At 36.4% G+C, this 12,467-nt stretch overlaps 1 protein-coding gene across 3 annotated transcripts in view; it reads right to left on the bottom strand.

The window, feature by feature from the left end:
- The window catches only part of PHKB (phosphorylase kinase regulatory subunit beta), a 234,772-nt gene that overhangs the window by 90,559 nt on the left and 131,746 nt on the right, over positions 1–12,467 (bottom strand). For all 3 annotated transcript variants that reach the window (XM_039241575.1, XM_039241564.1, XM_039241571.1), the window contains one exon: positions 5,461–5,555. In XM_039241575.1, the coding sequence (XP_039097506.1) occupies positions 5,461–5,555 (95 nt within the window). The remainder of the gene's footprint in view (positions 1–5,460; positions 5,556–12,467) is intronic.

Genomic DNA, 12,467 nt, shown 5'->3' on the forward strand with positions numbered 1-12,467 from the left:
TGCACGTATAGGAGGATTAGGAGGAACTTGACGGAGGAACAAGGGGGAGAAGAAGGGCGGAAATGGTGGGGGAAAGGGAGAGAGGCAAACCATGAGAGACTCTTGAATGCTGACAAAAACTGAGGACTGATGGATGTGGGGGGGAGGGGGGGTGGGCATGGAGGAGGGCACTTTGGGGATGAGCACTGAGTGTTATGTGGAAACTAATTTGACAATAAACTATTTGTAAAAAATAAATAAAATAAAATAAAATTAACATGGAAAAAAAAAAGAAAAAAGAAAAGAAAAAAAAAAAAAAGAAATGTTGTGCTTTTGCTCCTCATCACTTATCATCAGGGAAATGCAAATCAAAACTACAATGAGATACCACTTCATAGCTGTCAGAATGGCTAAAATCAAAAACATAAGAAACAACAGGGGTCGGTGAGGGTGTGCACAAAAAGGAACACTCATGCTCTGTTGGTGGGAATGAAATTGGTATTGCCACTGTTTGGAGGTTCCTCAAAAAGTTAAAAATAGAACTACCTTATGATCCAGCAATCACACTACTGGGCATTTACCCAAAAATACAAAAACACTAATTCAAAGGGATACATGCATCCCTATAAAGCAGCGTTATTTACAATATCCAAATTATGGAAGCAGCCCAAGAGTCCATTGACTGATAAATGGATAAAGAAGATGTATTATATATGCACACAATGGAATATTATTTAGCCATAAAAAAGACATGGATGGAGCTAGAGAGCACAACGCTAAGCAAAATTAGTCAAAGACAAATACCATATGATTTCACTCATATGTGGAATTTAATAAACAAAACAAACACGCAAAGGAATAAAATGAGAGCAAGAGAGAGAGTCAAAGCAAGAAACAGACTCTCTCTCTCTTTCTTTAAATGTTTTATTTATTTCAGGAGAGAGAGAGAGAGAGACAGCGTAAACAGGGGAGGGTCAGAGAGAGAGGGAGTCACAGACTCTGAAACAGGCTCCAGGCTCTGAGCTGGCAGTCAGCACAGAGCCTGACGCGGGGCTCGAACCTACGAACCGCGAGATCATGACCTAAGCGAAAGTCGGACGCTTAACCAACTAAGCCACCCAAGCGCCCCGCAAGACACAGACTCTTAACTGTAGAGAACAATCTGATGGTTACCAGAAGAGAGGGTGGGGGGATGGGTTAAATAGGTGATGGATATTAAGGAGAGCACTTGTGATGAGCACTGGGTATTGTATGGAAGTGTTGAATCACTATATTGTACACCTGAAACTAATATAACATTGTATGTTAACTAATTAGAATTAAAATAAAAACTTAAGATAAATGTAATTCATAAAAAAGAAATGAATTTTATTTTTAAACAACTTTATTGACATATGATTGACATACAAAAAGCTGTATATATTTAATATATCCAACTGGACGAGTTGGAAATAAGTATACATCTAGAAATACTGGGTTTTAAATACTAGATCTGTGTGGAGAGATGATCACCAAGTAGTTGGAAATTCAAGTTTACATATTAGGAAAGAGGTTACAATTAGAGATATAAAACTAGAGACATATGCATGAGAATTCCACTATTCCCCATGACACACCTTCCTCTTGCATATACCTACAAGCACTGTTTTACTCAAACAATCAAGCAAAACTGACTACCTTCTAATAACAGGTGTTACGATATTATGATGATACTGAAGCTACAAAAATAAATTAAACATGGTCTCTGATCTATGGGAACTTAAATTCTAAGATCTCCAAAAGGTGGGATTTGGTGGGTGGGTGGGGGGCTGTCAAAATCTCACAATAATATAAAGTATATTTGTCACAGTGATTTTCTTTCTACTCCTCTAAACTTAATTATAAAAGAGGATTTGTTTTATTCTTTAAGTAACAGCAAGAGAAAGTAGCAATTTCCGACTAATAAGAGAGTAGTGAGGGGGCGCCTGGGTGGCTCAGTCGGTTCGGCATCTGACTTCAGCTCAGGTCACGATCTCACGGTTCATGGGTTCAAGCCCCACATCGGGCTCTGTGCTGACAGCTCACAGCCTACAGCCTGCTTCGGATTCTGTGTCTCCCTCTCTCTCTGCCCCTCCCCCACTCACACTCTGTCTCTCTCAAAAATAAACATTAAAAAAATGAAAAAAAAAAAAAAGAGAGAGAGTAGTGAGGAGGGTCATTCAAGATGATACTATGTTTTTCCAACTCCAATTTTTTTTTAAGTTTATTTATTTACTTTGAGAGAGAGAAAGAGAGCAAGGAAGGGGAGAGGGAGGGGGGGAAGACAGAGGGAGGAGGGAGGGAGAGAGACAGGGCTAGAATCCACAAACCATGAGATGATGACCTGAGCCAAAATCAAGTCTCAGATGCTTAACCACTGGAGTCACCCAGGTGCCTCTCCAACCCCAGTCTTAAACCCAGGTATAAAAGTACTTCCCTTTTCATGAAATTAGTTTGCTATGGGTATTTCTATGAAAATCAACAGCCCTCAATTTAGTCCTCAATGTTTTAGGTTTGTAATTTGCTAATAGCCCTATGTATACTTGAAGGAGTGGACAATTCTACAGTTCTGACACACTTCTTGCTTTCTGGATTCTGGAAACTTCCTTCTGTCATAACCTTTCTATGAAGGAATGAGTTGATTCAGTAGTCCTGGGCTGTTCAAACTCTGAACATTCCCAAGAAAGGTATATTTGAAGGCTGACTCCTTGGAATGTCTGCCAGGGAAGAGTGTTTTTACATGCTTAATTAAGGCACCTGGCCAGCCTGTACCAGTTTGTCCAGATGGTTTAAGCTAACAGTGTGATTTATGGTGAACATCTGTTTTTTTCTCTGGGGAGCTACAGCTTGAATAGCCACGGCCAATCCTGCAGGTTTTACATGCCTACATGACTGACCCTCAATAAAAACTGGACACTCAAGCTTAAGCAAGTGTTGGTCAGCAACACTTTGCAACTTTTACACATTGGTGCTGGGTAACTGTGTCTCACATAACTCCACTGGGAAAGGACACTGGGAAGCTTGTGAGTCATTTCCTCAAGACTTGCCCTGTGTGCCTCTGCTGATTTTATCCTGTATCCTTTCACTGTAATAAATCGTAAGTGTAAGTATCACAGCTTCTGAGTCCTGTGAGTTCATCTAGTGAATCACTGAGGCAAAGGATAAATGGGGACCCCTGATATATCTTCCTTCAAAGTCAGGGATTTCTCTCATTTTCAGAAATTGTCTGAACTTTACTACTCTCTCTCTCTACTTTTTTCATCATTTGGCAGGGTTTGAAACACCTGGTCAATCCCTGTAGTTGCAAAGTCTGACCTGGACAATAATGACCAAGGAGTCTCTGACATCAACCCTCCAAGCAGAGGGCTATGTCTGACCTCTTTATTTCATCAGTCCATACTACCCAGTCCCAGCAACAGGCGAGGTCATGCCTGCTCTTGGCTACTGCTTAAATGGCTGAGAAAATGGCAAAGGTGCCTCACCTTTTTATTTTATATTTTATTTAAAAAACCTTTTTAACATTTATTTTTTAGAGAGACAGAAAGCACAGGAGGGAAAGGGCCAGAAAGAGGGCAGCAAAGGATCTGAAGCAGGCTCTGCACAGTGAGCACAGAGCTCAACGCAGGGCTTGAACTCACAAACCATGCGATAATGACCTGAGGTGAAATCAAAAGTTGGTCACTTAACCAACTGAGCCACCCAAGGTGCACTAGCACCTCACCATTTTATATATCACCAAGCTCAATTAGGGTGGAGCAGGATGGCTCCCAGAAATTTTCTGATGTCGATCCTTGCACCACCTCCTTCTCAGGGACTGTACCCAACTCTGCACAGATGTGATCCCCATGAAGCTGCAGGAGAGAAGCCCTTGTCCTTACCCTACAGCAAGTCTCATATGTAGGAATGTGGCTCTGTCTGGGAGGCATGGCACAGATAACTTAGTAGCAACATTAGAAAATGGTTTCAATATAAAAAAAGAGCAAATTCTCCATAAAATCCACTCTCACTCACTTGTACTCTGATAAGCTTTCTTGAGTGGGAAAGAAAGAGCTGGAAGTATACTGTATGTAAAAAATTACACATAATCCACAGCCTTCGTTTTATGTACCAAGCATGAAATAATTGTTCAAATTGTTGTTAGCTATGTGATTTTATGCTCTCTGGCTCCTGTACCCACAACTCAAATCTGTGACCTATTACTTTATTTTCTAAGAAAAGGGTTTGAGATTTCATTACCAGAGAGAAGTGGGTCACACATGTGAAATGCTACGTAAATGTAAATGCTAGTCTTAAAATGGCTCAGAGTCACAGTACTGCATAATATGAAGTTAAATGTATTCCCTACTTTACCATTTCTTCAAGTAAAATCGTATATCCCAAATCTGTAAAGAATGTATACTTACAGTGTACTGACAGAGTGGTAATGAAGATAATGGCCAAATCATCACCTTACACAGGAATCAATGGGGCAGTGAAAAACTCCTCACACGTATTAGCAGAAGGACTTTATGTTCTTGAGAAAATCTTAACATTTATTTACAAGTCTCCCAAATAGCTTCTCATCTATAAATCAGTCAGAGTAATTACATGTTGTATTGAAGACCAGCAAAAGAATCAGAGAAATAGTGTGATAGAAACTAATGGACCTGGCTGGCTCTCCATTTCCCTCATTAAAACAAGCGTGTGTGTGTGTGTGTGTGTGTGTGTGTGTTTGTAATATGTATACGCATGTTTTTTTTAAAATAAAGGGAGCATTTTTGATTTCATAAGCGTATCTTCTGGAAGTGCTGATGCTATTCTTATTAAATAAATGTTAACTGCTTGGAATCCCAGGCACACACTCAGGTTCATTCCCTCTCTCCTCAGGCAGTTTCCATAATCTACAACATTTTCATTTTAACAGTCCTCATTACTGGTATCATTTAATACTTGAGGGTTTGCTCAAATCAACATCAATCTTGCTGATCCTGCAAACACTTATTTTGTTGACACAACACAGTCTGAATCCATAGCTACTAAATGTAAAAAAATTTAAATTATTCCTTCACCCAACATGTCACCAAGTACTAAGAACAACTCTGTCAGTCACTCAGTGCTGTCATGGAGACACAGCAACGGAGAGACACTAAGCACAGGCCCTTACATGGGATCCCACTTCCTTCAATAATATGCCATTTCATCTGTCCCCTTGCCTATTCATACATACTGCATCCTCCCAAAAACATTTATCACCTTAAAGTCAACTCCCATGAAGATGAAAGTGTTTGCCTGAAAGACATCTTGTTGGACACATGTGACTCATATTTCTTCATTAACAAATAATCCCTTTCCACAAGTATATATTAAATAACCAGAAAAAAGCCTTGCCCTCAAAAAAAGCAATGAAAAACCCATTCAGAATAAAAATTTTTTAACTTTTAAATGTCTTTAGATGAGTCTAAATTAAGAAAACAATATCCTTACTTGATTGGAAAACCTCATGCTCACGTTACGTTGATTCTGTAGTGGGATATAGCGCTGGACAGGATCAATGTCTTTAGGACTGATTAATTCATCAGCTGAAAAAAAAAAAAAAAAGAAAGAAGGGAAATGACATTACCAAAGATGCATCTGCACAACTCTATAAACCAACTAGACCTAATAACTATAGACTATCCAACAAGACTAGAATATATATACTCCTCAATGCACATAGAACATCTTCCATATAAGAGGCCATAAAATAATCCTTAATAAATTTAAAGAATTAAAATTCTATAAAGTGTGATTCTGACCACAAAAGAATGAAATTAGAATTCAATAAACAGGAAGAAGTTTTAGAAATTCATAAATATATGGAAATTAAATAACACACTATAACCAATGTGTCAAAGAAGAAAACAAATGGGAAGTAAGAAAATACTTTCAATTACATGTTCTGATGAGATGATTGAAAATGAAGACACAATATACCAAAACTTATGAATGTAGCTAAAGCAATGCTTGGAGGAAAATTTGGAGCTGTAAGTGCCCATATTAAACAAGGGAGAAAAATTTCATATCCATAACCTATCTTTCCATCTTAAGACAGTGGATGAAACTGAGAAAACTAAATCAAAAGCAAGCAGAAGGAAGGGAATAATAAAAATCAGAGTGGAAATTATGAAATAGAATATAGAAAAACAAAAGAGAATATAAATGAAACTAAAAGTAGATACCTGAAAAACTCAAAAGTTGACAAACCTTTAGTTCGACTGACCAAGACAAAAGAAAAAAGACTAAAATTACTAAATCAGGAATGGAAGTTAAGAATATCCTTAAGGATTATAAGAGAATACTATGAACAAATGTATGCCAATAATTTAGATAACCTAGATGGATATGAACAAATTCCCAGAAATATACACATTACGAAAAACTAACTCAAGAAAGAATAGAAAATATGAACCCATTTATAACAAGTCACTGAAGCTTTCTGGGGGAAAAACAAAAACAAAAACAAAAACAAAAAAGCAAAAGCCCAGGACCTGATGGCTTCATTGGTGAATTCTACCAGTTAAGGAAGAAGTAAAACAAATCTCTCACAAACTTTTCCAAAACAGTAGGGGAAATACTTCCCAACTAATTCTAAGAGGCCAGTATTACCCTAATTAAAAAAAAAAAATCATATTCACAAGAAAATTATAAATCCAAATCTCTAATGAATATAGATATAAAAATCCTCCACAAAAAAAATTGTAGCAAACTAAATCCATTGACATATGAAAAAGATTACACACCATGACCAAGTGAGATTTATCCCGCAAGGATGACTTCACTTCCCCCAAATCAATCAGTGTAGTAATATAATATCAACAGAATAGAGGACAAAATAAAAACTACAAAATCATCTCATAAGACATAGAAAACACATTTGACAAAATTCAACGTTCTTTCATGATAAAAAGCATTCAACAAACTAGATAGAATGGGACTTTCTTGACCTTATAAAGGGAGTCTACAAAAACCCCATGGCTAACATCATAATCAATGGTAATAATGAATGTTTTGGCCCAAAATCAGGAATAAGACAATGATGTCAACTCCTGTCACTTCTATTCAACAGTGTACTAGAGGTTACAGCCAGAAAAGTGAGACAAGAAAAAATAATAAAAGGCATCCAGACTGAAAGAAGAATCTAAAGTAACTAAGATAATGTGGTACTAGGGGCACCCGGGTGGCTGAGTTGGTTCAGTGACCTGACTACTGATTTTGGCTCAGGTCATGATCTTATGGCTGGTGAGACTGTGTTGGGCTCTGCATTGACAGCACAATGCCTACTTGGGATTCTCTCTCTTTAAAAATAAATAAATAGGGGCGCCTGGGTGGCTTAGTCGGTTAAGCGTCCGACTTTCGCTTAGGTCATGATCTCGCGGTTCGTGGGTTCGAGCCCCGTGTCGGGCTCTGTGCTGACTGCCAGCTCAGAGCCTGGAGCCTATTTCAGTCTGTGACTCCCTCTCTCTCTGACCCTCCCCTGCTCACGCTGTCTCTCTCTCTCCTAGAAATAAATAAAACATTTAAAAAAAAATAAATAAATAAACATTTAAATTATTATTATTATTTTGATTTTATTTGGGAGAGAGACAGCATGAGTGGGGGAGAGGGACAAAGGCATGGAGAGAAAGACAGACAGAAAGAGAGAGAGGGAGAGGGAGAGAGAGAGAGAGAGAGAGAGAGAGAGAAAATCTTAAGCAGGATCCATGCTCAGCACAGAGCACAACGTGGGGCTCAAACTCATGACTCTGGGATCATGACCTGAACTGAAATCAGGAGTCAGACGCTTAACCCACTGAGCCACCCAGGTGCCCCATAAACAAATAAACATTTTTTAAGAAGTTTTTCAAAAAGGATAATAATGATGTGGTGCTAATATAAAGAGAGATTAATGGAATAGGAGTGAAAGTGTAGAAATAAATCCTTACATTTATGGTCCACTGAATTTTGACAAGTGTGCCAAAACAATTCAATGGGGGAAAAGGGTTTTATTTTTTTTTACCACAAATAGTGCTGGGACAACTGGATATTTATAGGCAAAAGAATACAGCTGGCCCTCTTCCTCAAACCATCTATAAAGCTTAACTCAAAAGAGATCAAAAGTTAAATATAAGAGCTAAAATTATAAAACTGTTAGAAGAAAATAAAAGGGTAAACTTTGTGACTTTGGATTAGACAAAGCTATAAAATGAAAACATGTGACAAAAGAAAAAATGAAATAAATGGAGCTTTGTCAAATTATAGCCTCTGGGACCTCAAAAGATACCATAAAAAAAGTGAAATGACAACTCACAGAATGGGAGAAAATATTTACAAATAGCGTATCTTGTAAGGGACTTCTATCTTGAATATCTTTAAAAAAAACTCTTATGATTCAATAATAAAAAGATAACACAATTAAAAAATGGTCACAGTTTCTGAATAGATATTTCTCCAAAGAAGATACATAAATTGCCCATAAGCATATAAAAAGATGCTCAACAACATTAGTAATTTGGGAAATGCTTATGAAAATCACAATGAGATACCATTTCATACCCATTAGGATGGCTATTCTCAAAAAAAGAAACAAGAACGAGGGTTGGAAAGGATGTAGAGAAATTAAAACCCTCACACATATTGCTGGATAGAATGCATACTGGTACAGTTACTTTGGAAATCACTCTGGAATTGCTCAAAATGTTAAACACAGAGCTTTAATACGATTCAGCAATTCTACCCCTAGGTATATATATACCCAAGAGAAATGAAAACATATGTCAAACAATAACTAGTATATGAAAGTTCACAGCAGCATGATTATAAAAAGCAAAAAAAAAAAAAAAAAGTGGAAACAATACAAATGTCCACTAATGGATGAACAGATAAATCCAATGTGGTATATACATACAATGGAATGTTATTTGGCTGGAAAAAGAATTAAGTTGCTGATATAGAAATGAATCTTGAAGACCATACATTATATAATTCAAGGTATATGAAATGTCCAGAATAGGCAAATACACAAGGATAAAATGCACATTAATGAGTGTCCAGTGTTTGGGGAAAGGGTGAAATGATTAGGGTTAAGTGGAGAGTGACTGAGTAAGAGGTTTTTTGATGGGTGACGTAAATATTCTAAAATTGATTGTGGTGATGGTTAAAAAAAAATGAATATACAAAAAAAAAAAAAAAAAAAACCAATGAATTGTAAACCTGGAATAGGTTAAGATATAGTATGTAAATTATACCTAAACCCAATGAATTGTAAACCTGGAATAGGTTAAGATATAGTATGTAAATTATACCTAAATAAAGCTGTTCTAAAAAGAATGTATTTGCATTCTCTCAAGAAAGGAAACCAGTTCATGAAGAGCAGACTTAAGTGTTTCCTGAGGGGAAGACTAAGTGTTTCCTGAGGAGAAGACTAAGTGTTTCCTGATACTAAATTCTAAAAGAGATTTCTGGGGGCACTTGGGTGGCACAGTTGGTTGAGCGTCCAACTTCAGCTCAGGTCATGATCTCACGGTTCGTGGGTTTGAGCCCACATCAGGCTCTGTGCTGACAGCCAGCTCAGAGCCTGGAGCCTGTTTCAGATTCTGTGTCTCCCTCTCTCTCTGACCCTCCCCTATTCACGTCTGTCTCTCTCAGAAATAAATAAAAAAAACATTTAAAAATTTATAAAAAAATAAAAGAGATTTCTGAGACAGGGCATTCTTCATGGGGCTAACCAGCATGAAAGCCATGTCTTCAACTGCTGTTGTACTGTAAACATGGAAGCTCTTTTCATGCGGTAGTTCCTTTTGGTAACTTTTGATAAAGTCTAAGGACATAAAATAAGGAAGGCAATTTAGAGAGTTTGGAAGGGGAGGGTGTGGAGAATGTACTCCGAGTCAGTAGTTCTCTGCTATCTTCTGTTATAACACACCTCAGAGAGATTCGACATTGGAAGCTCAGCATAGCAGGGATTCTCCATGGATGTGAAGAGGACTATGCTGGGAAGAGGTGGTGGGAACAAAACCTTGAAGTTTAATACTGCATAAACTTGTTGGAGTGCCAGTTGACAGTATCTATGCAAATTTACAGCAGACATACTCTGTCCCAGCAACTGCAAATCTTTAAGGTTATCTTAGTTACACTCAGACATATAAAAGTTAAATGAATAATAATGTAAAAAAAAAAGAATCTGACTTCTCCCAAAGTGAATCTGAACACTTTATTTTTGCTACACTCAAGCTATGAAAATGTGCTCATTTCATATTTGATCTTCAGTTCTATACTGAATACATAAAAATGACACCATGCTGAGTTTTGTTTAAATTCACCCATGTATAATATTTAATTTGAAAAATACACCTCATTTTCCATAGCTTTTTAGGTACTTCTTTTAGTCAGTGAATAATTCTGAAAAACAGAACAGAGAGTCAACTACACAGACACTTGTAAATTTCTTTGCAGCTGTGGTAAGGTTTCTCGTTATATAGGTTTTTCTATTCTGGGTAACTTCAGGGCACATATTCAATGTTATCACCAAAGATGTTTTTAGTAACTCTTGAAAGATGCTTTTAATTACATTACAAGTGATATTAATGATAGCATGACAATAAAAAGGAGGAACAGCAATTGCAGAGGCCACAGAAGCCACCGCACCCACTGCTGCCTCCGCAACAACAACCACAGCAACGCTTACCCGGTGCTTAATATGTTTCTAGCCTTGTTTGCAAATTTACAGCAGATATACTGTATTAAATACACATTAATTCATTAATCCTAAAGGCATCCTTATCATTTTACAGATGACCAAATGGAGGCACTGAGCAGCTAAGCAACTTGCACATGGCAGGTTAAGTGACAGAGCTTAGATTCAAACACAGGCTGTCTCTCTCTGGGATCTGTGTTCTTAGCCCATACTAATCTTGCTGTATAAAAACACTGACACTGTATACAACACAGATGGAAAAGATACCAGGAGAAGAAGACAGTAAACAAATAATTTAGATCTTGATATGTTATAGCTTTCACATTCAAATCAGGAAGCATATCACAGAACATTCTTCTCTCTGAAAAAAAAATACACTTTTGCAAAATTTAAAACAAACCAATATAGGCTTAATTATGACAAATATCGACATATAATTTCTATTTATTAATATCAGTGGAGCTCATGATGCAGGGTTGGTTAGTATAGTGATAGTCTAAATAGCACCAAATTATTTCCCTATCTCATTTGTCTGATCATTGAGATGTGAAAAAATTTTCACTACCAACAAGCATTTTACATAATTAATGTTTCACTGTCTTTCTACAGAAATGAAATTCTATCTTTATTATTTTTTTATTTATAAATGATGACAGAAAAATGAAGAAATCTTATATCCTTGGAAAGCATAAATATTAATCTATTAAAATTGATATGAATCAAATAGTTTAACCACATCCCTTGAAAAAGCTTATTTCTTGGCATTTCTTTCTCATTTTTCTCTTTGTGCTGCACCTGTATATCTAGCTTAATGTTCCAACTTACATCCTGTGCTCCCCACAGACTGTATGCTTCTTTTTCATGGCTATACCCCACTTTCTCACACAGCAACTTCCATATAGTAGGCACTCAAGAGACTTATTAAACAAAATAATAAATTGGTGGGTTAACAAATTCGGGCACATCAGTTGCTGTAATCATTGTTTTAATTTCCATAATGGTAAAAATGACTAATGCCTTAAAAAGGTCAGGTTAATAGACATTTTTTTCACTGCATTGCTTTTTATCATTCAGGAGGCAAAATAAGAATTTCTCACTGCTGATTCTATGGCACTGACTTTGTGGTGGAAAAGAACAAGTCTGAAAGATCTTGTGCCTGAAAAAAAATGAAAATAAGAAACAAGGATAAAAGAGCAATGGCTTTCTAAATTTCAGAGTACAGTCCGAAACCTCACAGATAACTAAGCATTTCTATAATTAAGGACAGCCATCTTTAAACCCTTATAGGACAGATTAGGTTCATTAATATTTGTATTTTTTATGCACAGAAATTTTATGAAATATACCCTGGGTTTACTTCAAACAATCACTCTTGAAGGTAAAAAGAAAATATCAAGAAGAATTTTTGTTTCTTTAATAAAATGACAATTCAAAGAAAATTTAACAAAGTAATTTTTTTGTCATGACACCAAAATTACATAGGACACATTAAAATAGGCTCAGCAGATAATTTATGGGGGAAAATTATGTGCTTCAAAGCCTGATTCTCAGCAGCAGGGACACATATTAGTAACACATGTATTACGAAATAAGCTAGAGAGAAAAAGAAAATGTAGATCCTCAACTCATACATTATACCAAAAAAATTCCAAACTTACCAGTATTTTTAACTCAATTAAGTAACAAGGATAGACTTCCTAAAATTAAATGTTAAATTCTGTGGTCAGAATTAAATTAAAAAACAATGATAGATCTAATTATATGAAGATTTCAAATTTCA

This window comes from Hyaena hyaena, unplaced genomic scaffold (assembly GCF_003009895.1).
Source record: "Hyaena hyaena isolate Hyena2069 unplaced genomic scaffold, ASM300989v1 scaffold_7, whole genome shotgun sequence".
NCBI classification, from domain to species: domain Eukaryota; kingdom Metazoa; phylum Chordata; class Mammalia; order Carnivora; family Hyaenidae; genus Hyaena; species Hyaena hyaena.